The sequence below is a fragment of the Canis lupus genome, chromosome 17 (genome assembly GCF_011100685.1).
Source record: "Canis lupus familiaris isolate Mischka breed German Shepherd chromosome 17, alternate assembly UU_Cfam_GSD_1.0, whole genome shotgun sequence".
Lineage (NCBI taxonomy): Eukaryota > Metazoa > Chordata > Mammalia > Carnivora > Canidae > Canis > Canis lupus.
Window position 1 is genome coordinate 59,812,518 of NC_049238.1, and position 27,881 is coordinate 59,840,398.

The 27,881-nt window shown below is 47.2% G+C and overlaps 6 protein-coding genes and 1 pseudogene across 8 annotated transcripts in view; 4 read left to right on the plus strand and 3 right to left on the minus strand.

Moving 5' to 3' along the window:
* The window catches only part of LOC119877179 (histone H3-like), a 53,745-nt gene extending 26,006 nt beyond the window's left edge, over nt 1-27,739 (plus strand). Inside the window, exons 1-5 of one of the 2 annotated variants that reach the window (XM_038562064.1) lie at nt 2,654-3,346; nt 5,288-5,433; nt 16,819-16,970; nt 26,485-26,681; nt 27,043-27,739. In XM_038562064.1, the coding sequence (XP_038417992.1) occupies nt 2,822-3,346 (525 nt within the window). In that variant the 5' untranslated portion in view covers nt 2,654-2,821 and the 3' untranslated portion in view covers nt 5,288-5,433; nt 16,819-16,970; nt 26,485-26,681; nt 27,043-27,739. Of the gene's footprint in view, nt 1-2,653; nt 3,347-5,287; nt 5,434-16,818; nt 16,971-26,484; nt 26,682-27,042 lie in introns of those variants that run through there. The other variant, XM_038562066.1, reaches the window with a different exon arrangement.
* H2BC19 (H2B clustered histone 19) lies at nt 584-1,461 on the minus strand. The gene has a single exon (XM_038562077.1). It carries the CDS (start codon nt 1,130-1,132, stop codon nt 752-754), a length of 381 nt encoding a protein of 126 aa, XP_038418005.1. The 5' UTR covers nt 1,133-1,461; the 3' UTR covers nt 584-751.
* On the plus strand, nt 1,430-27,739 carry LOC119863984 (annotated as a pseudogene). Its single transcript, XR_005372715.1, has 4 exons — nt 1,430-2,369; nt 5,288-5,433; nt 26,485-26,681; nt 27,043-27,739. The product of XR_005372715.1 is annotated as a histone H2A type 2-C-like, transcript variant X2 (transcript).
* On the minus strand, nt 17,636-19,863 carry H2BC21 (H2B clustered histone 21). Its single transcript, XM_038562076.1, has one exon. It carries the CDS (start codon nt 19,816-19,818, stop codon nt 19,438-19,440), a length of 381 nt encoding a protein of 126 aa, XP_038418004.1. The 5' UTR covers nt 19,819-19,863; the 3' UTR covers nt 17,636-19,437.
* On the plus strand, nt 20,093-20,552 carry H2AC20 (H2A clustered histone 20). The gene has a single exon (XM_038562074.1). The coding sequence runs from the start codon at nt 20,145-20,147 to the stop codon at nt 20,532-20,534; it is 390 nt and encodes a 129-aa protein (XP_038418002.1). The 5' UTR covers nt 20,093-20,144; the 3' UTR covers nt 20,535-20,552.
* On the minus strand, nt 20,479-21,399 carry H2AC21 (H2A clustered histone 21). The gene has a single exon (XM_038562073.1). The coding sequence runs from the start codon at nt 21,080-21,082 to the stop codon at nt 20,690-20,692; it is 393 nt and encodes a 130-aa protein (XP_038418001.1). The 5' UTR covers nt 21,083-21,399; the 3' UTR covers nt 20,479-20,689.
* On the plus strand, nt 26,540-27,480 carry BOLA1 (bolA family member 1). The gene is made up of 2 exons (XM_038562068.1): nt 26,540-26,681; nt 26,997-27,480. Exon 2 carries the CDS (start codon nt 27,000-27,002, stop codon nt 27,411-27,413), a length of 414 nt encoding a protein of 137 aa, XP_038417996.1. The 5' UTR covers nt 26,540-26,681; nt 26,997-26,999; the 3' UTR covers nt 27,414-27,480.
* Nucleotides 27,740-27,881: the final 142 nt, after the last annotated feature.

Consider the following 27,881-nt stretch of genomic DNA (forward strand, 5'->3'; position numbering starts at 1 on the left):
GTTTCAGAAATTACCCATATATTGTTCCCATTGTGAAAATAGCCTTTAAATCGGATACATTTTTCTGAGTAGCAATTAATGGAAAAAATCACTATTACCACATATTAAAGAGATTTTGTGGGATTTGGTTAACAGAGGCAGAGAGAAGGCATTAAGGATTAAACCCCCAAAATCAGCTTCGATTTTCCTAAAGGAAGGATTTTCATATAGATGATATACAGGCAGGTGCCAGTTAATCGAGGAAATGTACTCGATTTGTTGGAAACAAATGCAAAGTTATCACTTTTTTGCATACACCTCGGATACCCATTGGTGCAAGATTTAAGAACCACCACCATTTTACCACTGGGAATACCATACGAGTGGTTTTATCCCGAAAGCTTTATCTTGCAGAAGTTAATCAACACCGCCTTTCTCAGTTTGGCAATAGTGTACATGCTCACCGGTACGCAGCATAGACAAAGCCAGTTTCAGAAAATCATCTCGGACAACCACAACATAACCTACACCCCATTAACGTTTTCACCCAGAACTTAAACTATTTCGTCGCCAAACTGAAAAAAAGAGACAGATATTTGAAGTTAACAAGCATATATTTAACGTACGGGAAGAGAAATCCAAAAGCCAAAGTAGGAACACCTTCACAAAGTACGTGAACAGCTCCTTTCGGCGAGAACGTGGGTGGCTCTGAAAAGAGCCTTTGGAGTCAGGCGGCCGGCGACCCCGGCGGGCGCCGCGTCCCGGCAGGGACTCACTTGGAGCTGGTGTACTTGGTGACGGCCTTGGTGCCCTCGGACACGGCGTGCTTGGCCAGCTCGCCGGGCAGCAGCAGGCGCACGGCCGTCTGGATCTCCCGGGAGGTGATGGTGGAGCGCTTGTTGTAATGCGCCAGGCGGGAGGCCTCGCCGGCGATGCGCTCGAAGATGTCGTTGACGAACGAGTTCATGATGCCCATGGCCTTGGACGAGATGCCGGTGTCGGGGTGCACCTGCTTCAGCACCTTGTACACGTAGATGGAGTAGCTCTCCTTGCGGCTGCGCTTGCGCTTCTTGCCGTCCTTCTTCTGGGCCTTGGTGACCGCTTTCTTGGAGCCCTTCTTGGGCGCGGGAGCGGATTTCGCCGGCTCGGGCATGGCGGGAAGCACAAGCAAACGGCGGGCACACGGGAGAAGGGACGCCGCCACCGCCGTCAGGCCCAAGCTACCGGAAGCGCCTCGGTACTTAAAGAGGCCGTAGGCAAATTAAGGTTCTGCTTACGCCGCGTCGTGATTCGCGAGTTTTCAGCGGCGCTCCAGCGAGGGGGACGAGATTATGTAAATGAACGGATGCTGGCTGAGCCACCCTATTGGTCGAACGGACAAAGCTCTGCTTTAGCCAATCGCAGTGCTCCGCAGACAATCCCGGTTCTGCCTATAAAAGGGTGAAGTGGCGGACTCTGGGGCGACTTTCTCGGTCGTCGAGCGGGAGGTGTTTGCAGTGAGCGTCGCTGTCATGTCTGGTCGTGGCAAACAAGGAGGCAAGGCCCGCGCCAAGGCCAAATCGCGCTCGTCCCGCGCCGGCCTGCAGTTCCCAGTGGGGCGCGTGCACCGGCTGCTGCGTAAGGGCAACTACGCCGAGCGGGTGGGGGCCGGCGCTCCCGTCTACATGGCGGCCGTGCTGGAGTACCTGACGGCCGAGATCCTGGAGCTGGCGGGCAACGCGGCCCGCGACAACAAGAAGACGCGTATCATCCCCCGCCACCTGCAGCTGGCCATCCGCAACGACGAGGAGCTCAACAAGCTGCTGGGCAAGGTCACCATCGCCCAGGGCGGCGTCCTGCCCAACATCCAGGCTGTGTTGCTCCCTAAGAAGACGGAGAGCCACCACAAGGCGAAGGGCAAGTGAGGCCGGCGTCCGGAAGCCCAGCCAGCCCTGGTCTCGAAGGGGACACCTGTGAAATCCAAAGGCTCTTTTAAGAGCCACCCACTCTGTCAAATAAAAGGAGTTGTATACAGTGTCCACCTCTGCCAGTCTTGTGCGGAGGCCCAAGGCGTGGAGGGGGAGAGGGGTTGTCCCTCAACGGTTCCTCGACCCCGAGCCTTGGGCGCTCGGCCTTCTTGACCTGGTCTGGTGGGTCGTGGACCTTAGGACTTGGTGGCGCAGCTGGGGGGGCCCGGACCCCCAGGGCGCAGCCACGGTCGACTCCGTCCTAAGAACTGAGAGGCGGTCCCCGACTCTTGCCTCGCGCGCAGCTCCCTCCCCAGTTCCCGAGGCCCGCGCCCCCGCCCCCACCCACACGCACGTGCACTCCCGGCCGGCAGGGCAGCGGGCAGTTTCCGGGAGTGAGTGTGGCGGGCCCGGTCCTCGGCTTAACTGAGCCGGCTTACTCCGGTAAGACTGGGTACTAGTCCCCACGTAGGTTTCTCGAGGCGGGGCCTTGCGCTCGGCAGGCGGTGGGATGTGATGGGACAACTTTCGGACCCGAAGAGCACCGACAGGCGGGAAAAAAGATCCGCCCGACCACCGACGGGGTTCCTAGAAGGTGACCGGGCGTTTTGGGGGGGACGGGACGTAAAGGCCAGATTGAGGCTGAGTTGGGGAGACCGCGTGGGAAAGAAGGGGGGGACCGTGTTCTAAAGGGGGCGAAGGGCTGAGGAGGAACATTCGGACACGGTGGCGATCAAAGATGACCCCCCCCCGCCCCCCCGCCCGCGGAAAGAAAGGAAAAACAAGCTAGGGAAGACCGTTGGCAACCTGGAGAGTAGAGAGCGAGGCGGGTGGGCGGGGCTAGGAGGATCCGCCCAGGCCAATCGGTGGCGCCGGGGAGGGTGACGTCGCGGCCAATGGACAGCCAGCGCGGGACTTTCAATTATTGCCCCGCCCAATCGGAGAGAGACGGTGCCTATAAAGACCGCTGCGGCGGGCCGGGGCCCCGTTACTCTCCCAGCCGCTTCGCCATGGCTCGTACGAAACAGACCGCCCGCAAGTCGACCGGCGGCAAGGCCCCGCGCAAGCAGCTGGCCACCAAGGCGGCCCGCAAGAGCGCGCCGGCCACGGGCGGCGTCAAGAAGCCGCACCGCTACCGGCCGGGCACGGTGGCCCTGCGCGAGATCCGGCGCTACCAGAAGTCCACGGAGCTGCTGATCCGCAAGCTGCCGTTCCAGCGGCTGGTGCGCGAGATCGCGCAGGACTTCAAGACGGACCTGCGCTTCCAGAGCTCGGCCGTCATGGCGCTGCAGGAGGCGAGCGAGGCCTACCTGGTGGGGCTCTTCGAGGACACCAACCTGTGCGCCATCCACGCCAAGCGCGTCACCATCATGCCCAAGGACATCCAGCTGGCGCGCCGCATCCGCGGGGAGCGGGCTTGAGTGAGCGCTCGGCTCGAGGTTCCATCCTATCCAAAGGCTCTTTTCAGAGCCACCCACGACGGCACTCGGAAGTAGCTGTGCCACTTCACCTCCGCCTCCTGCCCCGGGAGGGTGGGGCGGTAGGGCCGTGGGGCTCCCTACAGGTAGCGCGGAGACCGTGGGTCGGATCCCGGGCGCCGCGTCGGCGGCCAGGACCGCCTGCCAGGCGGCCGCGTGCGCGCGCGCAACTCGCCCTGCTCCCGGGGCCTTTTTCTGGGGCGTCTTGGAAGTTCCCCGCCGGGGCTCGGGGGTGTTAAGCCGTCCGCGCAGGAGATGAAGGACTTGCGGGCTCGCGAGCGGGCCGGGGCGGCGAGGAATCGATAGGGGACGCTCGGGACTAGGCGCCCGCGCCCCCCGCGCCCCCGCCGGAAGTGACTCCGAGGAGATCTGGGCGGTGGGGGGAGGGAGAATCGGTCTCGGGCTCGCCTGATCTCTGTCGCGACAAGTTCGGGATTCCTCCAGCTTCGCTTGCGCGTCGGGTATCTGTAATGCCTTCCCTGGCTTCCCCGGGCAGCGGGGGGTTTAGCGGGTGCCACTCTCCCCGCCCCCCTTACTCCACCCAGTGTGTCCGGGGTCCCTCGTGCGCCTGAGGGACTTTGCCAGAGGCCTTACGCCCGCCCGGGCACACTCCCTCTCCCCAATCTTGCGCCCCCCCCCCCCCCAACACACACCCCCGCCCGCCTTCCTAATGCCCGTGGACCTTAGGGAAGGCAGCATGGGCAGCTCCAGGCCGGAATGGGCCAACTCCGGGGACAGAGGGTCCGGCTTCTGTGGCCCAGCATTCCGTTCGGGGAGTCCTGTGGGCTTCGTTAGAGCAGCAGCAGTGGGGAAGGTGGGCCAGGATGCAAAAGCCCCCGTCACCAAGGCACCGCCCCCGGGGACCTCTCGTCGAGTATCCTTTCCTGCTCACGTCCATAGGAGACTTGTTCTTCAGAACAACCCTAGATGCAGACACAGGAAGATCTGTGTAGCAGGTGTTTGAGGAATTACCCAGTGCCAGGCTACCAGTAGTTAAAGCTCTTGGGGCTGGAACCAATGAAAGGCACAACATGCCCTGCACTTACCCCTTCCTTTCTTAACGTTTGTGAGCCCCAGCATCTGGGGGCAGAGACTTGAATTTATCTCAGAGGGGCAATTTGTTCACCAGATGAAAATTGAAGTCTGAAGGCATCTTGGTACTCTGAAATGAGTCGGTTTAACTAGAAGAGTAGAACAGGACCTTGGAAAACTAGCACTACACAAGACTCCTAGCAGTTGTATGAATGACACCTCTTCTTATCCTTAAACACCATTTATTTGCACCTGGAAGAGGACAGAGTTTGTGCTTTTGTTCACCGATAAAACCATTATAGAGATTGGTGAAAATTCACTGAGGGGAATAGAAATAGGCGGAAATACTTTTGAAAACGTTCTGCCTTTGCAAGTGGGGGGGGGGGGGGAGGAGAGAGCAGATGCACTGTAGCTATTCCTGACGGGGGGTTCCCCAGTTTTCAGCCCCAGACTCAAGAGATTTTCATTATAGGCCCTGTTATAAATGAAATTGTGTGTCCTCTGACCCTCACCCAAATTCTTATGTTGAAGCTCTAACTCCCAGTACCTCAGAATGTGACTGTATTTAAAGGCCATTAGGTAGGGCCTTTAAAGATGCATTTAAGTTAAAATGTCATCAGGATGTGCCCTAATCCAATATGAGTGTCTTTTTTAAGAAGAGGGGGTACCTGGGTGTCTCGGTTAGGCATCGGACTCTTAATTTTGACTCAGGCCATGAGCTTAGGGTAATGAGATTCTGTGCTCAGCTGGGGAGTCTGCTTAAAATTCTCTGTCTGCCCTCCCACACCTGTACCCCACTGTCACATTCATTTATTCTCTCTCTCTCTCTCTCTCTCTCTCTAAATCTTTAAGGAAAAAAAAAAAGAGATCAGGACAGCCAACACAGAGGGATGACCATAAGAGAGGCATGTGAGAAGGCAGCCATCTTCAAGTTGAGGAGAGGCCTCAAAAGAAACCAACCTGATGACAAAGATCTTGGACTTCTGGCCTCTAGAACTGTGAGTAAATACATTTCTGTTGTTTAAGCCACCCAGTCTGTGTGGCATTTCGTTAGGGCAGCCCTAGGAGTTCAATACAGGCTCCAGGGTCTCTGCCCAGGTCTCTGTTCAAACCAACAGTACACGATGGGATAGTCTGTGACTTAGTTACAAGCAGAAACAGCAGTGAATTAGACCCCTTTGCACCCGGCATCTCATCCACTGAAATTTGTTTTCAAAAGTGCAGCTTGAAGTTGAGTGTCAGAGCCATTAGTGTCTGAGCAGACACCCAAGCATGCAGATTTCCATGTCAGGGCCCTGCCTCCCCAGGATCATATGCCTTGAACTGATACAAAATCAGATTCAAAAGCAAGATACCAACCAACCTAAAATACCAAAGACCTGCCACTGACCCTTAGATTTGCGGACAGCCTGTGTATATCTGCCATGGCTAAGGCAGTTCAGGGGTTCTTAGCTTAGTGGGAATAGCTTTGATCTGCCTTCACTCTTCTCCTCACATTTCTACCCATTTCTGTTCCTCCCACAACAGTGGACTGCTCACTCACTAAACTCAAAGATAGCAGGGTATGAATGGAAAACAGTGAATGAAAGCAGAAGAGGAAGAGGATTGGGGAATTAGGGCCTGGCCCCCACTGGTGTTGGACAGTGGAGGTCCTCTCTGGTTGGTCTTAACTGGTATCATGTCAAAAGTGAGCCCTTCAAAGGAAGGGCCTTGTCCGCATCACTGATCTGTCTTTCAGCTCTCCTACATAATGGAAGTCTGGGTCTTGACAATGGAAGAGTTCACCTAGCTGAACCCCCTGCCCTCACATAGGGCCAGGAAGCCACAGGCAGTACAAACTCACTTTGTGAGGAAGTGGGGGGCTATTAGCCCAATCTTTCTCACCCAGCAGAGATTAGGTCTTGGCTGGACAATGCTGCCTTACCTTTCAGCCACCATCTCGGAGATTTGCCCACAGGGCTAGGGCAACAGAATCTGATTCTGACTGTGAGCAGGTTTGGGGGGGACTGCGAGGAATTCTGCTGTGTCTTCAAGGGCTTCCCAAACTACCACAGGCATTTAGGTGACACCTTTGACACCTGTTTGGTAGTAAGACAAAATTGACACTCCTGCCACTATTCTGTGAAATTCAAACTTCCTAGGCCTAATAGGGAATTTCTGGAATGCCTTTGTTGGTTTGAGAAACTAGGGTGAATGAGTACTAAAATTTTTTAATGTCAGAATCAAAATCTTTTTTTTTTCCAGTATCAAAATCTAATTGTTTTAGGTACTTAAGTAATTTTCTCACTTTCAGACCAGTCATAAAGAAAAGGAAGTCAGGCAAAAAGTAATTCATGTTCTCTTCAAAAGTCCCCTCATAAAATTTGAAGGAAAATAAACAAGTCTTACCTTGGCCAACCCGGTATCTAGAGGTCTGCCATGGAACTGGCATTGGGTTTTTTGTTTTGTTTTGTTTTGTTTTTAGAATTTATTTATTGGGGTGCCTGGGTGGCTCAGTTGGTTAAGCATCTGCCTTTGGTTCAGGTCATGATTCCCGGGTCCTGGGATTGGGCCCCACTTCCAGCTCCCTGCTCGGTGGGAAGCCTGCTTCTCCCTCTCACACTCCCCCTGCTTATGCTCTCTCTCTTTCTGTCAAATAAAATCTTTTTTTAAAATTAAAATAGAAAAAATAGGGATCCCTGGGTGGCGCAGCAGTTTGGCGCCTGCCTTTGGCCCAGGGCGCGATCCTGGAGACCCCGGATCGAATCCCACATCAGGCTCCCGGTGCATGGAGCCTGCTTCTCCCTCTGCCTGTGTCTCTGCCCCTCTCTCTCTCTCTCTCTCTCTCTATCATAAATAAATAAAAATTAAAAAAAAAAATAAATAAAAGCCTTTTAAAAAAAAAAAATTAAAATAGAAAAAATAAATAAATAAATAAAATTAAATTAAAATAGAATTTATTTATTTTAGAGAAAGAGTGTTGGGCAGGGGGGGGGGGGCAGAGGGAGAAACTCCTGCAGACTACATGCTGAGTACAGAGTCCAATGAAGGGCTTGATGTCACAATCCTGATATCACAACCGGAGCCGAAACCAAGAGTCCGATGCTTAACCAACTGCATCACCCAAACGCCCTGGAACTGGTATTGTTAATTGGACTTTGGGTCCTTTAATCAGAGCTGATGGTGGCTTGGGCTACAGCAGGGACTAGGAGAAGTCAGAGATGAAGTGATGGATTGGAGGGAATCATAGAAGGGTAAATTTGGTAAGATTTGGTGATTTAGGCATTTGGAGAATGGAAGAGAGGAAGGAGTTTCTCCTTCACCTGCAGAACTGGGGGATGATGGAAAATTTCACTAAAGTGAGGAATTCAGGAAGAACAAACAGCTTGTGGAATCGAGAAGATGCTTAAAGATCCTCCTGACATTGATATTGAGAATCCCATTAACCCTCTAGAGGGAAGTGTCCACCAGGAGTTCAGAATATTAATCTATTCTGTAAAGGGACTTTGGGGGAAGCCCTTAGCGGAAGGGTAAGGGAATACGGGCTAATAGAAGGCAAAGAATTTGATACCTTCTAGCCAGGGGTCTGGGAGAAGAGAAGAGGACTGAGGCATTCTGACATTAAAAAATTTTAGTACTCATTCACCCTAGTTTCTCAAACCAACAAAGCATTCCAGAAATTCCCTATTAGGCCTAGGAAGTTTGAATTTCACAGAATAGTGGCAGGAGTGTCAATTTTGTCTTACTACCAAACAGGTGTCAAAGGTGTCACCTAAATGCCTGTGGTAGTTTGGGAAGCCCTTGAAGACACAGCCCTGGGCAAGGCGGAGCAGTGATGGGGATGGTAGAGGAAGAGGACTCCGCTAAGGGGCTACAACATATAATTAGGAGATCACTGGCTAGAGGAAACTAAAAAAGAATAAAGTAAAAATCATCTTACTTATTTTAAAAGTTTTACTATTTATCTGCACATGCCTTCTGAATCTCTCGGTGCTTGCACATAACCTATACCTGTCCTTGTAGGTAGGTGATCCCCACCTCAGTTGCCAGAGGGAGAGGCATATTGTGGTAGATGACCAAGGGAAATGCAGGTTGAGCTCTGTGGGAGCTGAAAGGGAAAGGTTCAAGCCACCTGAGCAAATATTTTGCTCAGGTGTGATATTTTGAGCTGGGTTCTAAAGAGTATTTAGGTTTTGAGACATGTTTAGATTGGGGGCTAGGGGAAGGTGGTGTAATCCAGGCAGAAGAGACCATAAAAACAGAATTTCTGGAGCTACATGTACCACGGGCAAAGGGCAATGATGAGACTATTCTAGGGGGAGCTTGGTACTTTTCACTCAATTAAGAATAAACAGATCCAGGGTACTTGAGTGGCTCAGTTGGTTGAGGATCTGAGTATTGATTTTGGCTCAGTTCATAATCTCAGGGTCATGAGAATGAGCCCCAAGGTGGGCTCCCAGCTCAGTGGAGAGTCTGCTTATGATTCCTTCTCCTTCTGCCCCTCCCCCTCTCTTGCACATGTGCATTCAATATCTCTCTCTCAAATAAATATATAAAATCGGGAGGCCTGGGTGGCTCAGTGGTTGAGTATCTGCCTTCAGCTCAGGGCATGATCCCTGGGTCTGGGGATTGAGTACCCACATCAGGCTCCCTGCAGGGAGCCTGTTTCTCCCTCTGCCTATCTCTCTGCCTCTCTCTCTGTCTCTCTCATGAATAAATAAATAAAAATCTTTAAATATATATATAAAATCTTAAAAATAATAAACAGATCCTAATAACCAGAGTTATGTTCCTGGATTTTTATCTAACAGATATTCCTACATAGGTCTGTAAGGGAAATATATGACGATGTTCCTTGCAGCATTTTTTTGTGATGGAAAATGGAGCAAACCTGGTGTTTACTTACTGAGAGTAAGGAGATAAAGTGTGATGTTTGCTCATCGTGAAGTTTGATGCAGCAATTCAATCAACAGATTGAATGTTCACATCACAACATGGATAGCAGAGATGCAGGTTGAGCTTTGAGGGAATTGAAAAAGGCCAATTTTTAAAATCAGAGTGGATAAAGGGGAAAGTAAAACATAAAATAAGATATAAAACACATTCTCACTTATATAGATTCTTAGAAAGTAGAAATTAACTGGAACTGAGAAAGTAAAAACATGTTCTGCTACTCATCAGGCTGGGAAAACAGATATGGCTAGCCAAAGAATTAGCAGGAGACATCTCTCCCAAGGACATGCTGTAGCTATGGAGTCACGATCACTTCCTTGAGTGACCACTGCTTCTCTTATTCATTGAGAAACCTGTTCTAAAAGTCACAGACTACCAGAACCTTCACTGTTTGAAATCACATCAGCAAGAATGAAGCATCCCCCTCCTGCCTAGAGAACCTAAATCACTTTGACGCTGAGAATCAGCCTTGATTTTTCAAGCCAGATACAAAACTTCAATAAGGTTTCTAAACATTCCACCTTTATCTTAACTTTGTGGTTTCCAAGGAAACAGGATCCTGTATGCACTTCAAAGCCTAATTCTGATGTCTACCCTTTCATATAGCCCTGCTTTGCCTTAAGCCCATCAAAATTCTACACTCCATGCTTCCCTACAACCTACATTAACTATTTTTTCCTTTGTTTGGTGAGACACATCACAGTCTTTTTGGTATGTGTTCTTCTTCTTTGAAAACGAATTAGTAAACCTGGCTTGTTAGACTAAGTGGTGTTTGTAAGTTGATTAAGATAGGATTTTTTTTTTCTTAGAGTTGCAAAAATTTATTTCAGCATTCCTACATTTTTGGTTATTTCTAATATTGTTAACTGCTATAAGTGCTGCATCAATATCTTGCTTTGACATTAGTAGTACAGTATAATGTCTGAAAGCAGAGTCTGGCTGTTAACCGGGCTTGGACACTTTATGACCATGCAACTTAACCACATTACTTAACCTCTCTGTGATTCCATCTCCACATCTGTACAATGGAAATAATGATGCTTTGGAAGATAAAATGCGTTAATCCATGTAAAGTGTTTAAAACATTGTTTGATGCCAAGGAAGAGTACATAAACAATAGAAAAAATATATATACCATTCTAGTTTACCTTTGCATCTATTTAGTTAGTAGTAAAGCATGTTCTGCAGCTTTTCAGTTTTTACTTTGAAATAATAATAGACTCACAGGAAGTGGCCAAAATAGTACAAAGAGTTCCATGTACTCTTCACTCAGCTTCTTCCAACAGTGACATATTACATATCTGTAATACAATATCAAAACCAGGGGAAGCCTGGGTGGCTCAGTGGTTGAGCATCTGCCTTTGGCTCAGGGCGTGATCCTGGAGTCCCTCCATGGAGCCTGCTTCTCCCTCTGCCTATCTCTCTGCCTCTCTCTCTCTTTGTGTCTCTTATGAATAAGTAAATAAAATCTTTAAAAAAAAAAAAAAAACCAGGAAGTTGACATTGGTACATTATTGTTAACTAATATACAGACCTTAATTACTGCTCACAAGTTTCTTAACCTGCATTCATATGCATGTGCACATGTAATTCTATGCAATTTTATTCCATGTATAAATTCGTGTCACCACCACCACAATCAAGATGCAGATCTATTCAGTCATCTCAAAAGAACTTCCCAGTGTCTTTCAGACCACCTCCTATCTCCCCTACATTGCCTGGAAACCATTAATCTATTCATCTCCATAGTTTTGTTATTTCAAGAATGCCATATAAATGCAATACACAGTATGCAAGGATAATTATTTTTAACACACAGAAAGCAATACACTTCTTGCAAAAACACAGAGAAGAAAAATTAGAATGATTGCAAGGGAGTAAAGAATGGACATACAAAGGAATTAATGAATAAGAAAAGGGGGCAATGGTTCTAATAAATGTATACAGCAAATACAGTAAGATATCCTCAGATTATGTATGATTTGCAAATTTTAGAAAACTATGAGTAAAATTTAGGTGCATCAATTTATCACGCGTATCTCAATCAGAATAAAGATAAGAAGGTCAGAATAACCTTCCCCAAATATCACTCTTGTCTTGCCCAGTAACCCACACCAGCTGTCCAGGGCCAGTTCTTCATACTCTCTTCTAATTTCACACCTCTCCATGACCTGGTCCTCCCTGAGGAACCTGACTGGCTCTCCTGATCTAGCTGAGAACCAGATCTCTGACTGAGGCCTCATCAACGATGCTGCCTAGTCAGAAATATCACTTCAGAGCATAATTCTTAAAGTTGATGTTCACAACTTTTTATGATTTTTAAAAAAGATTTTATGTATTTATTCATGAGAGACAGAGAGACAGAGAGAGAGAGAGAGAGAGACATAGAGGGAGAAGCAGGCTCCCTGCAGGGAGCCCTATGTGGGACTAGATCCCAGGACCCCAGGATCATAACCTGAGCCAAAGGCAGTTGCTCAACCACTGAGCCACCCAGGTGCCCCCAAAATTCAAATGATAATGAAAGACATATGGAAAGTAAAAGCCTCCTTGTGGCCTAACCAGACTCTTCTCCATATCAGTAGCCACTGTTTTTGGTTTTACTATGTAAATTCCAGAAAAATGTTTCATTCATGTACACATGCCTACACATCAATACATATGCACCCACCCTTTTTTATTTACAACAAAGAGGACCCTATCACTTTCTTTTCACCCAATAATAGATATTTAAGTAAATTCTAAGTGTTTAATATTAAAAATAATACTTGTTTCTCTTTATGGAAGCATCCTAGCTAATAAATTAAGGAATACCAGAATATCATTTTGCAGCCCCTAATGAATTGAAGAATCTAAGCATTGAGCATCAACAGATGTTATCACAAAAAGGGAAGCAATCATTGTGTGTCTCCCGATAGAAAAAACAAATAACACCACTAATGTAGCAGTCTTGCCAGGGAGTGAAAAAGTGAACCTAAATCTAATCAATCCTTTGCTCCATTTACTCGATTTGTTTCTATAGGAAATGTAGAGGGACAGGATCTCATGAAAAGCTACACCACAGGGAAGCCATCAGCAAATTCCCAATCAGAAAACTACAGGAAAAACAACCCAGTCTCTTCAACAAAGAAATTACAAGAAAAAAAGAGATGGATGGCAAATATATATTAGAGTTGAAAGACATGTCAGCCAACCATTATGTATAGAACTTACTTGGATTCAGATTCAAACAAAGCATTTTTTAAAAACATGACATGGGATCCCTGGGTGGCTCAGTGGTTAAGCATCTGCCTTTGGCCCAGGGCGCGATCCTGAGGTCCCGGGATCGAGTTCTGCATCAGGCTCCCTGAATGGAGCCTGTGTCTCTCTCTGCCTCTCTCTGTCTGTGGTGAATAATTGAATAAAATCTTTGAAAAAATATAAAAAACAAAAACATGACATGTAGATTAATTTTAACACCCAACTGGATATTTGATGAATTAATTAAATATCATTAATTATTTTTGATGTGACAGTATTGTGGTCCTTTTAGAGCTACATAAAGAAATGTTTATGGATGAAATAATATGGTATCTGGGATCTGCTTCAAAATGATACAGGATGATCAGTCTTGAGTTTGGTGATTGATGAAGTTGGATAACAGATGTGACCTCTGTGTACATGTTTTAATTTCTCAATTATCAAGAATTAAAAATACATTTATATAAAAAGTTGCTATTTACCATCCCTGTGTGAATATTGTGAAGTACTTTGTTTAGGCATTTTTGTTTTGCATTTGTATATGAAAAGAAAATTGTGATAGTCATTGTCACATTACCCATTGAAATGTTTGCACTACATTCTTTTCCCACTAATAGTGTGTAAGCCTACCCCATTTCTCTAGCCCTGACCAGCAGTGGGCATTAGCCAACTTTACATTTGACCTATTAATGACCTCACGGTCACCTCAGAGCACAATGGTGGCTGGTATCAGACTGGTTGGCCTGATGTAGCCATTTCTACATTAAGGGAAGGCCTGTTGCAGGGAATGGATACTCATTTGAGTCAAGGTACCACCTGCCCCAGAAGGTGCCTGAGTGGACACAGACCCTGTGGCCTCTGAAACTGACTTTTCTGTTTTCCATGCCATTGGTCCTTTCTGTCTCCATAGTCATGTTAGCCTAGAAGCTAATTGGGTTCTCTAAAGGCTGCTCCTGGGATGCCTGAGTGGCTCAGTGGTTGAGTGTCTGCCTTCAGCCCAGGTCCTGGGATCGAGGTCTGCATCAGGCTCCCTGCAGGGAACCTGCTTCTCCCTCTGCCTATGTCTTGCCTCTCTGTGTCTCTCATGAATAAATAAAATCTTTTACAAATAATAAAAATCTGTTTCCACCTATCTGGTCTAATTTGGCAAGGTCTGGCTCTGCCTTCCATCGTAACAGCATGTTACTGAACTCCCCTCTGCCATCTGAACACTACCTAGACTAGATTTTTTGCAGGTCCTCCCACCTCTCTGGGCCTGCTGTCTTTTATTTTCCTCCAGGCCTTTGCCCATGCCACTCCCTGCCTGGAACACACTCCCTTCCCATCTGCCTCAGGTCTCATCCTAAAGTCCCTTCCCCCCAGAGGCCTTCCTCACCCACACCAATATCAAGTTAGGCCTCCCTCCATCTCACTCTCCATGTGGGTACTTATCACATCTAATACCTGTCACAATTTATTATAGTCACTGCTTTAATATCTGACTTCACTCCTACCCACTAAAAGTCCAGGGAATTGCACGCTTGGGTGGCTCAGTGGTGGAGCATCTGCCTTTGGCTCAGGTTGTGATACTGGGGCCCTGGGATCGAGTACCATATCGGGCTCTTTGCAGGGAGCCTGCTTCTCCCTCTGCCTGTGTCTCTGCCCCTCTAAGTGTGTCTCTCATGAATAAATAAATATTTTAAAAAATAAAAAATACACATCCAGGCAGAAGCCACTCTGTTCTGTTGAACCTTGTATCCTCACTGCCCAGTGGATTGCCTGATGTCCAACAGATACTCAACACACTATTGATTGAAAAAAATGAATGATATCAGACCTAGCAACGCTTAGAAATCAGAGAAGAGGAATGGTCCTAGAGAATCTTTCTTACAGAACTTAATAATATCAATAGAGACTTAAAACATTCACAAAATTAGTAGATCCATATTTCCCATCCCTCATATGAATGATTAAACCTAGTCTCCCCAGGCACAGGAACAGTCTCCCAGTTAAGGGTCGCTTACTGAAACCTAAACAGAGCTGCCCCTCCTTCTGTGCCAGAATTACTGATTAGCCATATTGTGAGCTATGTTAGCCTCCCTCTCAGAGGATCAGGGCTCTGGACCACACTGTAAAGCCAAATATGGGGTAAGATTGCTGATAAAGTTTTACATTTTTTTTTTTGTTGTTGTTGTTGAAGGCTAAAATGAGGCAGTGAGACAGACCACTGGAGGTTTATGAGCAGGTGGGTGATGAGGCCAGATCTGAGCTTGGAAGGTTACTCTAGCAGCAGAGCATGGAATGGATTTGAGAGGTGTGAGCCTAGGAGAGGAGAGAGGTAACCTTAACACTTTCTCCCACTTGAACAGAATAGAATAGGTATTTTTGTATATATCTCAGGCCCCTTCTGAGTTCCTTCCCAATTGAGGGCAAAGAGTTTATCATGTTCAACTGTGGAACTATCATGACACAAAATTGGAGTGCATTAAAAAGTAGAAGAACTGGAAACAGCCCAACTATCCATCAACAAGTGAACAGATTAACAGTTATGGTGAAGCTGCACAACCAGAAACCTACTTGACAATAAAGGAATTTGAGGAATAAGTAGAAGCCAGACACAAAGGACAGACACTGTATGATTCCATTTACATAAAACTCTAGAAAATGCAACCTATCTCTAATAAAGCAGAGGGAAGAGTTATGAGGGGCACTAGGAAACTCTGGGGTTGGCTGATGGATATGTTCATTATTTTGAGTGTAGGGATGTTTTTGTTGGTATATGTGTATATACGTCAAAACTTAGCAAATTATACTTTAAATATGTGCAGTTTACTGTATGCCAATTATAACACAATAAAGTTAAAAAATAAGCACAGATAGGTAGGGTAGAGAGATGAGGGAAGAGGTGTCATTGAGCTGGAAGATAAGGCTTTGGTTTGAAAGAAAGCTCTGGCCAAGGCAGAAGGAAGGGGCAGTCCAGTCCAGACCTGAGCAAATGGGTATAGTGGAGGGTGAGCAGAACCTTTAGAGTAGAGCAGAAAACCCACCTAGCCCTATAGGGGAGCAGTAGGAAACAGAGCTATAACTGGAGGAAGAGGCAGATTTGGGAGAGTTTTGAATATCAAGCTTCTTTTTTTATTTTATTTTATTATTTTTTTTTTTTTTTAGGGACAGGTGGAGAGGAGCCGAGAGAAAGGGGGGAGAGAGAGAGAGAGAGAATCTTAAGTAGGCTCTGCACTGGGCATCCTGGGCTTGATCTCAATCCTGACATCATGACCTGAGCCAAAATCAAGTCAGACACTTAACCGATGGAGCCACCCAGGTGCCCTGGGATATCAAGCTTTGTAAAAATGTACATTGGATTGCAGTTCCATCACTTAGTTCCTCAATGATACTGGACAAGTTATATAACTTCTCTGAGAGTCTGTTTCCTTCGTCTATAAAATAAGGATGGTAAAAATGGAAGCTACTCCATGGTGGCTGTGAAGACAAAATGAGGCAATGCAGATAAACCACTCAGCAGGGGACCATGGAAACAGTTAAGTGCTCAATAAGTAGAAGCAATTATTATTATAACAATTATTGTTATTAACCCTAATATAAGCAAATGTATATAGATGCTTGGGCAGGAGAAAGAAGTGATCAAAGAGGTTTTTTTTTTTTTTAATTTTTATTTATTTACTTATGATAGTCACAGAGAGAGAGAGAGAGAGAGGCAGAGACACAGGCAGAGGGAGAAGCAGGCTCCATGCACCGGGAGCCCGATGTGGGATTCGATCCCGAGTCTCCAGGATCGCGCCCTGGGCCAAAGGCAGGCGCCAAACCGCTGCGCCACCCAGGGATCCCTCAAAGAGGTTTTATTAGAAAGATTAAACTACCATTAATTATCTCCCCTCCAGGGGATCCCTGGGTGGCTCAGCAGTGGAGTGCCTGCCTTCGGCCCAGGGCCTGATCCTGGAGATCTGGAATCGAGTCCCACATCAGGGTCCCTGCATGGAGCCTGCTTCTCCCTCTGCCTGTGTCTCTGCTTCTCTCTCTCTCTCTCTCTCTCTGTGTGTGTGTGTGTGTCTCTCATGAATAAATAAATAAAATCTTAAAAAAAAAAAAATTATCTCCCCTCCGAGTTAAAACTCCAAATTCTACCATCTCTTTCCCCTGCCCCATTCTGTAACTTCCTTCCTACTAAATACCATGCCTGGAGCCTGAAACCAGTAACCAAGACTCTCTTATATTAGTGAAGGGATTCCAGCTGGTAAGCAAGTTGAAGTATGGCCTCTGGGATGAAGAAACAGATGGAGAACCAGAGACCCCAATCTCATCTCCAAGGATTTCTGCTACTACCACCATAGATTTATATACAGGATGCATCCTAAAGAGAATAAAGCAGGTGATTATTCCTTTTAATTTTAAAGCCTAGATAGATTCCCCCCAAACTCCAAGGAGGGGTCCAGATTTTCGGAGATTGATCTTAATTTTCTCAAGTCCCTTAAACCCTGAACTAGGGGTTTATTCTCTGGAGTTTCTAAGGAGAAGCCTCTCTGTGCCTCAGTTTCTTCATCTATAAAATAGGAGATAACGGTGACTATTTCATGAGGTTCTTATGAGGGTTAAATGAGTTAATGTGTGTGAAGGGCCTAGAACATTGGTCCATAGCAAGTGCTCTATAGATGTTAGCTAAGCTTTCTTAAGGACTTTATTTCTTCTCTCTTGTTTATAAGGCTTGTTATTTGTGATCATTTCTTTCTAAATGACTAGGCAATAGGTACCTATTACTGAAGATAATAACAGATAATAATAATATCTAATAATAATAACTGATAATAATAACAGACTCTCAGAGAATAGTACCTATTACTAGGTAATAGTAACCTCATAACAAATTACTTCAGTACCAGTGCACCTCTTGGGTAGAAGTAAGTTTGGCCAATGGCTTACAAATATTCATCCTCCAAGTCAGAGGCAACGAGCTTTTTCATAGATGCAGCAATGATTGCATCTGTTAACTTCATTTAATGAGAAAATATATTGCAGATAAAAAGAATCCAGCCACACTTCTAAAATAATCAGTTGTTTTATTAATAACAATAGCATCTACACACATTTGAAAACACACATGTAAGAAACATAAGATTTATTCAGTTTATGATAATGCCTGGCATCCATGTGGATTCATGAAACCCTTAGGATCAACTCCAGGACCCAAGAGCCAAAAGCAGTTGAATAACTGATCAGACCATCAGTGTCTTCATCAGCAAAATCAAGGCTTGGACAGAAAGACTGAACATTCTGTAATCACACAAAATAAAACTAAAATGCAATTGAGCATTTGAGGATACAAAGGTGGACAGTATTAGCTCATGAGCAGTGAACCAACCCCTTTGCTTTTCTCAACCTCCTTTGTAAAAGGGTTATTAATCTTGCCTGTCTTACAGGGTCTATCTCTTCAGGACCTCCTGATAAGTGAGAAAGTGAATATAAATTAAAAGCTCATCTCCGTGGGGGCCAGAGGATCAGGATGGAGATGGTGTGTGTCAGAAAAGGAGATGGGAAAAGGATCTTTCCAGTGACCAATGCTCTAATTTAATGAAAATCCAAAGACGGTACACTACACTAAGAAGTGCAAAGGAAGGGAGAACCCACCACTGCCACCTCCATTTGGGTGCACAAAGAGTCTCAACCCGGGCCTCCTCAGAGCTATTGCTCTGAGGGGACCATGGACGGATTTGGCCAGAGAGCTCCAAAAACATTTCCATTTTCAGGTCTTCACATGTATCTAATGGAAATGAACGACACCCGCCCAATCCACGGAAGCTATTAAGAAAAGGATGGCGTGAGAAAATTAATTCGACAAATTTCAATAAATAGTTAAGTGTCCGCTATATGCCAGGCACGGATTGGCGCTGACAATATTGCAGAAAATCCGACCAGCAAGGTTAAGGGTTTAAGATCATAAATTAGAAAAAAACGAACCAGTTTCTGACAGCTCCTAGGAGGAAGAGAACAGGGAGACCAGATGACAGGCAGGAACAAGAGACGCAAATTCCTGAGTGCGACTTGGGAAGATCTCTGAGAGGTGACTTTTGAGCCCAGAATTAAATGAACCAGCGCCTTTAAGAGTGACCGGAGGCCCGAGCGTTCCAAGAGAATTAAATGCAAAAACGATCCACAAACCGAGAATAGGGAGGGATTTCAAAGCTTCAAAGGGTTCGGCGGACACCAGAATCCACGACTTTGGGGGCCGGCGCCAGATTTTGAATATTCATACCGTCCAATCACGAAGAGGCTATAGGAGTCGAGCGCAGGCCCCGCCCCCGGCGCCCACACCGCGGGGTCCACGGGAGGCCGCGCCGCGCCGCAGAGGCGGTGACCGCGCCAGGCGGCTTGGCTGCCGCACGCTCAGAATTCTTCGGGGCTGGTCGCAACGTTCCCGGGACCCGGGCTTAGCTGATCCTTTCTTAAAGGACGACCGAAGTCACCCAATTTGATTTAGAACACCAGTGAGACGTCCACCCCAGAGCGGCCAGGACGCAATAGTCCGGCGACGGGAGGTGGGGAGATTTTCAGTATCCTAATTCGAAGGAGTTTGTAGAACTAAGCAGCAGTTACGGGGTTAAGACGCGACCCAGATTAGAAAGCAAAGCCAGTCACGCGCCGGGAATCTCCAAGTACGAATGGCTTGAAAAGCTCCGCGTACTACCTTCCACCTTCCACAAGGAACTTACTTTGTGAGAAGAAAGTGAAGGGTAAAATAAGTGAACAAAGCTCTTTTCAGGTGATTAGGTGGGTGGCTCTGAAAAGAGCCTTTGGAGTCAGGCGGCCGGCGACCCCGGCGGGCGCCGCGTCCCGGCAGGGACTCACTTGGAGCTGGTGTACTTGGTGACGGCCTTGGTGCCCTCGGACACGGCGTGCTTGGCCAGCTCGCCGGGCAGCAGCAGGCGCACGGCCGTCTGGATCTCCCGGGAGGTGATGGTGGAGCGCTTGTTGTAATGCGCCAGGCGGGAGGCCTCGCCGGCGATGCGCTCGAAGATGTCGTTGACGAACGAGTTCATGATGCCCATGGCCTTGGACGAGATGCCGGTGTCGGGGTGCACCTGCTTCAACACCTTGTACACGTAGATGGAGTAGCTCTCCTTGCGGCTGCGCTTGCGCTTCTTGCCGTCCTTCTTTTGAGCTTTGGTGACCGCCTTTTTCGAGCCCTTTTTGGGCGCGGGAGCGGATTTTGCAGGCTCAGGCATTGTAAAGGAGCACACGCGTTGGGGAAGAAAGGAAGTGCGAGAATGGGCGGGCCTGAGCCTTTTATAACCACCGTATGCAAATAAGGGCTCCTAAAACCTTTCGTTTCCATTGGGCCTTGTGGGGACCTTGCGTTATCAGCAACAGCTGCGTCACAACACCTACTCTTGGCCTCATTGGCCGGTTCTGGAGCCAATTTAGGACCAATGAAAACCTCGTTCCTGACCCCACCCCTAGCAAAGCTTATAAAGGCTTTTCCATCGCTCATCTTTCGCTGCTGTTTTGTTGTCAGGTCTGAGCTTTAGGTGTTTTAACCTCGCTAGCAATCATGTCTGGTCGTGGCAAGCAAGGAGGCAAGGCCCGCGCCAAGGCCAAGTCGCGCTCGTCCCGCGCCGGCCTGCAGTTCCCAGTGGGCCGCGTGCACCGGCTGCTGCGTAAGGGCAACTACGCCGAGCGGGTGGGGGCCGGCGCTCCCGTCTACATGGCGGCCGTGCTGGAGTACCTGACGGCCGAGATCCTGGAGCTGGCGGGCAACGCGGCCCGCGACAACAAGAAGACGCGTATCATCCCCCGCCACCTGCAGCTGGCCATCCGCAACGACGAGGAGCTCAACAAGCTGCTGGGCAAGGTCACCATCGCCCAGGGCGGCGTCCTGCCCAACATCCAGGCCGTTCTCTTACCAAAGAAAACTGAAAGCCACAAAGCCAAAAGTAAATAAATCCTGACAAGCCAAAGATCAAAGGCTCTTTTTAGAGCCACCTAAGCTTTCAAAAAAAGAGCTAGTGGCGCTATTTCGTTACCAGCCCCTCAATTGACATTGTTGGTGGCTCTTAAAAGAGCCTTTGGGGTTAGTGGGGATGCTCTCAATCCCAGTTACTTGTTCTTGCCAGGCTTGTGACTCTCCGTTTTCTTAGGTAACAAGACCGCCTGGATATTGGGCAGGACGCCGCCCTGGGCAATGGTGACACCCCCGAGTAACTTGTTGAGCTCTTCGTCATTTCTCACGGCCAGCTGCAAATGGCGAGGGATGATGCGCGTCTTTTTGTTGTCGCGGGCCGCGTTGCCCGCCAGCTCCAGGATCTCGGCCGTCAGGTACTCCAGCACCGCAGCCAGGTACACCGGGGCGCCGGCCCCCACCCGCTCGGCGTAGTTGCCCTTACGCAGCAGCCGGTGCACCCGGCCCACCGGGAACTGCAGGCCGGCACGGGACGAGCGCGACTTGGCCTTGGCGCGGGCCTTGCCTCCCTGCTTTCCGCGTCCTGACATTACAGCCAAAAATGCAGTTACAGCTTCTTATTCAAGGAGAAGGAAGTGGAACGGATAACCAATTTGGTGTAATTTATAAGAATTACCGGGAGGGGTGAAGGGAAGTAGCCCAATCAAGCAGCCAATAGGGAAGCAGAAAGCAGACTCCGTTTGCATCCTGCACTGCGAGGAAATGACGGATTCCGAAAGTACCTACCAATCGCTGGGAGCCACATTAAAGCCCCTTATTTGCATGCCAGGATTTTTAAAGAAAGAAGGCTTTCGGACAGATCGCTGTTTTGTTTTGCCTTTTACTGAATGGCATTTTTTAATTTTAATTTTCAGCCTAGAGAAGGGGAGGGGGCCTCTCTTTCCCTCCCCCCCACCCCCCACCCCCCCCCCCCCCCACCCCCCACTCCCCCAGTTTGGAGCTGGAAGGGAAATCCTCAGAAGTACCCAGACGGCCTGCAGAGGGCCTCCAGGAGATGCAGAGTTGCTCCCGCTCAAGGGTAGGGATTCTGAAACTGATTATCCCCTTGAACTTTAAATTACCTTCCAAGTCCCGCCTTTTCTGTCTTTACAGCCAGACTTCCAAAAAACTGTTACTAAGGCCGCCTGCCTTCTCTGCAACGTGGTCGTGGCCTTCCGTGCGGCTTCGCCCCACCCCCAGCCGCCTCCGCTCTTCGGAATCCTGCGTAACCGAGGACTGGAATAGATTTTGTCTTCCTCCTCTTGACCTACAGGAGGCATCCGATACCGCCTTGAAATTTGCTCCCTGGGCTTGCAAAATGTCCTCCGACTTTACTCCTCCCGGTCCTTTTCCTCTATCGGTCCCTGCTTTCCCGCGTCCGTCTGGGCTCTGTCTCCTATCCAACACCCCCCTCCATCCTTTACTCTTCCTGAGGAGTCTTCCCACTTCCATGCTTTAAATTACAGACATCCAGATTTGTTCCAGAAGCTTATATCCTTACACCAACTGCTTGCTGGGGACTTCAAACCATCTGTCCCAACAACTCGACCTATCCAAATGCGAACTCACCCAAACAACCCCCTATCGCCCGTTTGCTCTTTCCCAGAATTACAACCTAAGCCAGAATCTACACTCACCTGCATCTCAACAGCATATCCGGTTACTTCCCTAAGGTTTCTTCAGCCTTTTCTCCGTGCTCCTGTCTGCCTCCTCATTGCTCTCTTAGACTTCAGCAGTAGCCCTGCAGACCTGTTTTCCTTAATCTTCCAACTTCCTTCTAGAGAAACCTTTCCTGAAAGTTTTATTTCTTCCTCCTCAGCTTCCCACTCTGGGGTGTTCCACATCCCTCACACCATTTGCACCCTCTCCTGAGTATCCCATAAGGACAGGAGGTAGAATACAATAGAAAAAAGAATAGACTTAAATTTTATTCCTTGAGCTCATTTCTGATATTCTTTATCTTCACCTTTATTAAGTACGGGCTACCTACCAGGCAATGGGTATACCGGTAGTTGAAAACTAGAAAATAGAGAAAATCTAAACTCTGGCAGTTAATATCAACTATCTGTAGAGATCCCTGGTAAGAACGCTGGTATAGATTTGTGAAGGTAATTCTAACTCAATCAACTATATCATTTCAGAAGATGCATGTGTTAATAGAAAGATGTGGTCCACAAAGAGTCAAAACAGGGCAATTCCAGTAGGAATGTGTTGTTTCTCCAGCACTAAGCATGTATATTATATGTCTGCTAGACACAAAGGTTTGGGCTATTATAGAAGGGTCCTTGGTTGTGAAAACATTAGCTTTTTCTCACAACCTGGGTGAAATAGTTCTAAAGACTAACACTGAGCTCAGATTCTAGGCTCAACCACTTTCCAATTATTCTACAAGATAAAAATATGAGACTGAGAAGGGATGAGGCAATTATGAGAAGATACATCACTAGAGGGGAATGAAATTGCATTCTAGGCTATTCATAAATTTCTGGTGTTTTGTTCAGTGATTCTCTCCCGAATAAGCCAGTCCACTCTGGAAGTTCTTTTTTTTTTTTTTTTTTAATATTTTATTTATTCATGAGAGGCATAGAGAGAGAGGCAGAGACAGACATAGGCAGAGGGAGAAGCAGGCTCCTTCTGGGGAACCTGATGCGGAACTTGAACCGAGGACCCCAGGATCACAACCTGAGCCAAAGGCAGATGCTCAACCACTGAGCCACCCAGGTGCCCCAACTCTGGAAGTTCTGATACTGTTAACTTTTCAGACCGAGGCTGAAACCCAAGATAATGGGGACCCCACTACAAATCTGTCACCTTGAGAGGCTCTGCTTGAGGACACAGCTGACCTCCCCCTCTCTTTGACCTCCTTTTTACTTCTATCACAGTGACCCTGTGCTGTTAGGAAAGGTGAAGGACAAAAAGATGATATGGAACCTTATTATGTGATAAACCCTATGCTAGGGGCTATGATGCAGATGCAATTATTTGTGTTATAGATAAGGAAAGTGAGACTCGGAGAAGCTAAAGCACTTGCTGAAGGTGACACAGCCATTTACTAAGACATGATTAGAACTCAGGTCTGCCTGACTCAAAAATTGTGCACTTCACCACTTCATTCACAGTGCTTTACTCACCAGATGTTGGGCTTCATGAAGCCACTTAACTTGTACAGCTTCCCTTTCTTCCTCTATTAAAGAGAAAAAGAGAATGAGAGAAAATTAGATTTAGTAGTTTAGATTCTATCCAGCTATAAAACCCTATTAGATAAGTCTAGATAGGCCATTATCCTACAAATTATATGAGACTCAATTACTATCTATTGCTCCCCCGAGCTCTTTTCCCAGCATTCTTACCAGAACTATTAAAACATGAAATAGAGCAGGCCATCCCTAAAAGTAGTGCACCATCACAGACAAATAGGCTGGATCTTATTTCCTTTAACAAAAAGGCAACTGAGTTCTTTCCCAGGCAATCTTGTGAATCAAGCATTTATTTTGCCTTCTCACCCCATTCCACCACTCTAACCATAGTCCTCTCTCTTGCCCTGTCCCTCCACCTCTCTCACCATGACCCTCAGCCTCCTCCATACTGAGCTACACACCATTCAAGCAAGGCCTTTCCACAGTTACCTGCCATTGCACATACTGTGGCCTTTGGCAAGAAGCTTCGTCCTCCTCTTGACCTAGCAGAATCCTCCTCATCTGGCTGGTTCTGCCCAGAAATCACCTGCTCCTTCATGAGGTCTTCCTTTCCACTACCCACACAGCCTCCATGTGCCCACCTCTCTGTTCAAATCCTGGTGATAGCACTTACCACTCTGTACCATGCTTGGACTTTGCTCTTGCATCCTTTCCGTGACCCCCTCAGGAGACAGACCATGTCTTTTTGAATCTGAGTCCTTAATTCCTTCTACCTGGCTCTTCATAAGGTAATTAAATGTTTGGGGCATGAATAAATGGCATAACACTCTTAGGGAATTAGTGTCTTCTTTTCAAAAATATTTCTCTTTACTCAACAACCACTCTCCAAATGCCAAGTATAAACAGTAGACTGTGATAGCCAGAGTGATGGGAGATACACTAAAAGCTTGTTGATTAAACAAAAATAATATATCCAACCACATTAGAGTTGTTAGAATAAATGAGAATAAATGTAAAAAACCTAGTACAGAGCCTGGAACCTGAGAGGGCCTAAAGCTGTATTGAGGCCAAATAGCTTAATGGTTAAAAGCCCAAATTCTACAACCTGCCTCTGCATTATTTACCAGATCTGTGACCATGGGCAAATTACCTAACTTCTAAGGGTCTCTGCTTCCTCACTGGTAAAGCAAAAGTAATAATAGTAGCTACTTCATGGGGTTGTTGTAAAAATTAAGAGTTCATAAATGTAAAACATTTAGAACAGTACACAGTACCAAAAATTCTTTGAACCAATTTTTCATTTCAAAAATAAACATTGGGTTTATCAGATAACCGAACAATTCCACTCCTGGATATAAGCAAACAGAAATGAATGTTTGCATGCAACAAAAAGCATGTACCAGAATGTGGTATGTTCATATAGTGCCATACTACAAACAATGAAAATGAGCAAATTGCTGCCATGCACATGGATGAATCTCACAATGTTGAACAAAAGAATGCAAGCAAAATGAATTCATGCTATGTGATTCTTTTTATATGAAGTTTAAAAATGGGCAAAACTAATTATGGTGATAGATATTAGAATAATGGTTACCTGTGGCAGGGTGGTATTGACTTCCCTGGAGCCTTCAAGGTGCTGGAAATTTTCTGTCTCTTGACGTGTTGTATCATAGGTAGAATTAAACTGCTCACTAAAGATTTGTAAGTTCCTTATGTGTAAAGTATACATCAATAAGCACAAACTAAGTTTTCCATGAATAAATATTAAAGTAATCATCATGGGGGGAAAATTAGTATGTTGTTGGACATCCCAATCCTCATGTCACAGATTGTTTTTTAATTACACATGAGGTGGCCACCATAATCTTGGTGTTTAAAGTCTCTAAAAGTCTCAATCTGGCTGTGACAAACCTTCACTACATGGTAGGTATTATGACTATGTTTTTTTGTTGTTTTTTTAAATTTTTATTTATTTATGATAGTCACACAGAGAGAGAGAGAGGCAGAGACATAGGCAGAGGGAGAAGCAGCCTCCATGCACCAGGGGCCTGACATGGGATTTGATCCTGGGTCTCCAGGATCGCGCCCTGGGCCAAAGGCAGGCGCTAAACCACTGTGCCACCCAGGGATCCCAACTGTTTTTGTTAGAAGCAAAGACTCTAAGCTTGCTCTATGGAGTTGGTAATTTACAAAGCTTTTATTTATTTTTGCAACAGAAATAATAATGCCACTGGCCCTCTTTTCATACAATAGTTCATATATCCATCCAATACATTTAATTGAACACCCGGGTGTGCCAAAACTGACCTTGACATAACACATTTATTTTTTTTTTTTTAGATTTTATTTATTTAGTGGAGAGCAAGCATGAAAAAGGGTAGAGGGAGAGAGAAAGGGAGAAGCAGACACCCCACTGAGCAGGGAGCCCAACACTGGGCTCAATCCCAGGACTCTGGGATCATGACCTGAGCTGAAGGCAAATCTTAACCAACTGAGCCACCCAGGTACTCTGACATAACACATTTAGAACATATTGAATGTAGAAGCTCCTGGGTGGCTCAGTCGGTTAAGTGTCTGACTCTTGATTTTGGCTCAGGTCATCCTCTAAACTTCCCGAGGACTGGCCCTAACTTATTCCCCACCTTCCAGGGCTGGTCTGCGCACAGAAATTCTGTATGCAGTAAGTGGAACGAGCTTCCAATTTTCTTGTATGTAAAATAAATGAGTTCAGCTCGATGACAATAAAATCTATCAAATAACAGCAGTCCCAACTGAGCAGGAATTCCCGGGTTTTTTGCATCTCCCTACTTCAGAACCTAACAGCACGAGTCGCCAAAATGATAGACTACAGTTCCCGTGAGCCCTCACGTGGCGTCTGCCCATTCTACTATCGCGTAGCGAGGACTCCATTTCCCAGAGTGCCTCAGGATGCGACGACGACCTTACTCTCCGAGAACTTCTGGGGTCCGGTGACTGACACGCGACTGCGGTAGCCGAGGCTGAGCGGAAGGTAGAAAATGCCCGGCCTGGGGTTCAGAGGGGATACGGCTCGGCCACAGACGCGGAGTTGCACATACGCTGCCTTTGCAGTCCCCAGCCCACTCGATAACTGTCCCCCGCGGGCCCCTTCCAGTCGCGCGTCAGCCCTCCGCGGCCTAGGCCGAATTCCCCCCACGTCACACAGAAGAAAGGGGTGGTGTCTGCGATGGAGGCGGGCCCCCTGCGGGAGCGGAGTATGCGTGGGGGAGGAGGGAGGAGGCGGGAGGGGGTGGGAGGGGGCGGGAGGCCCCGGCCCTCAGTGCTCTGCGCCTGTTCTCCGCTGTAGCCGATGCTGAGTGGGCAGCTGGTCCGGCACCTGTTCTCCATGGCAGGTCGCGTCTGTCTGTCCCGGAGCAGCGCGGGACTGGGAACCATCGGTCCCGTCGAGGCAGCCATTCGCACAAAGTTGGAGCAGGCCTTGAACCCCGAGGTGTTGGAGCTGCGCAACGAGAGCGACGCCCATGCGGTCCCACCAGGCAGCGAGACGCATTTCCGCGTGGCGGTGGTGAGCTCTCGCTTTGAAGGACTGAGCCCCTTACAACGGCACCGGCTGGTCCACGCCGCCCTGTCTGAGGAGCTGGCTGGGCGGGTGCACGCACTGGCCATACAGACACGGACCCCCGCCCAGTGGAAGGAAAATCCTCAACTAGACATGAGCCCCCCTTGCCTGGGTGGGAACAAGAAAACTCGGGGAACCCCCTGAGCCCCAAAGGAGGGAAGGCCAGGATTCTAATGGTTTGTCTGGGAATAAACTACGGGCTTTCTGCCAATATGGTCTGGTGTTTGTAAGCGATGAGAGGCCCCATTCAACCAGTGCGTACATTCTCTCTGGACATGACTCAGTTTAGATCAAAGCTATCCAAGCAAAGAGTAGAATCACTCTCCACCCCCCTTGCCCTGATCTATTTAGGAAAAGCTGCCTGGGCGTTTCATGTTAAATTGTGACTAAGATATATGTTGGCAAATTGAATTTAATTTTTTTTAAATGCAAATTTAAAAAAAAAAAAAAAAAACCTATGGCCCCATCACTTAAAAAAAAAATAAATGTGACTGAGGAACTACCAGACCTGATAAGTTGGAAATCATCCTGTACATTAAAAAAGAAATTATCACAGGAGATGGACTGCTTTGTGTGGCCAATGGCCTGTTGAATCAGTTGTTCTGAGGAGAA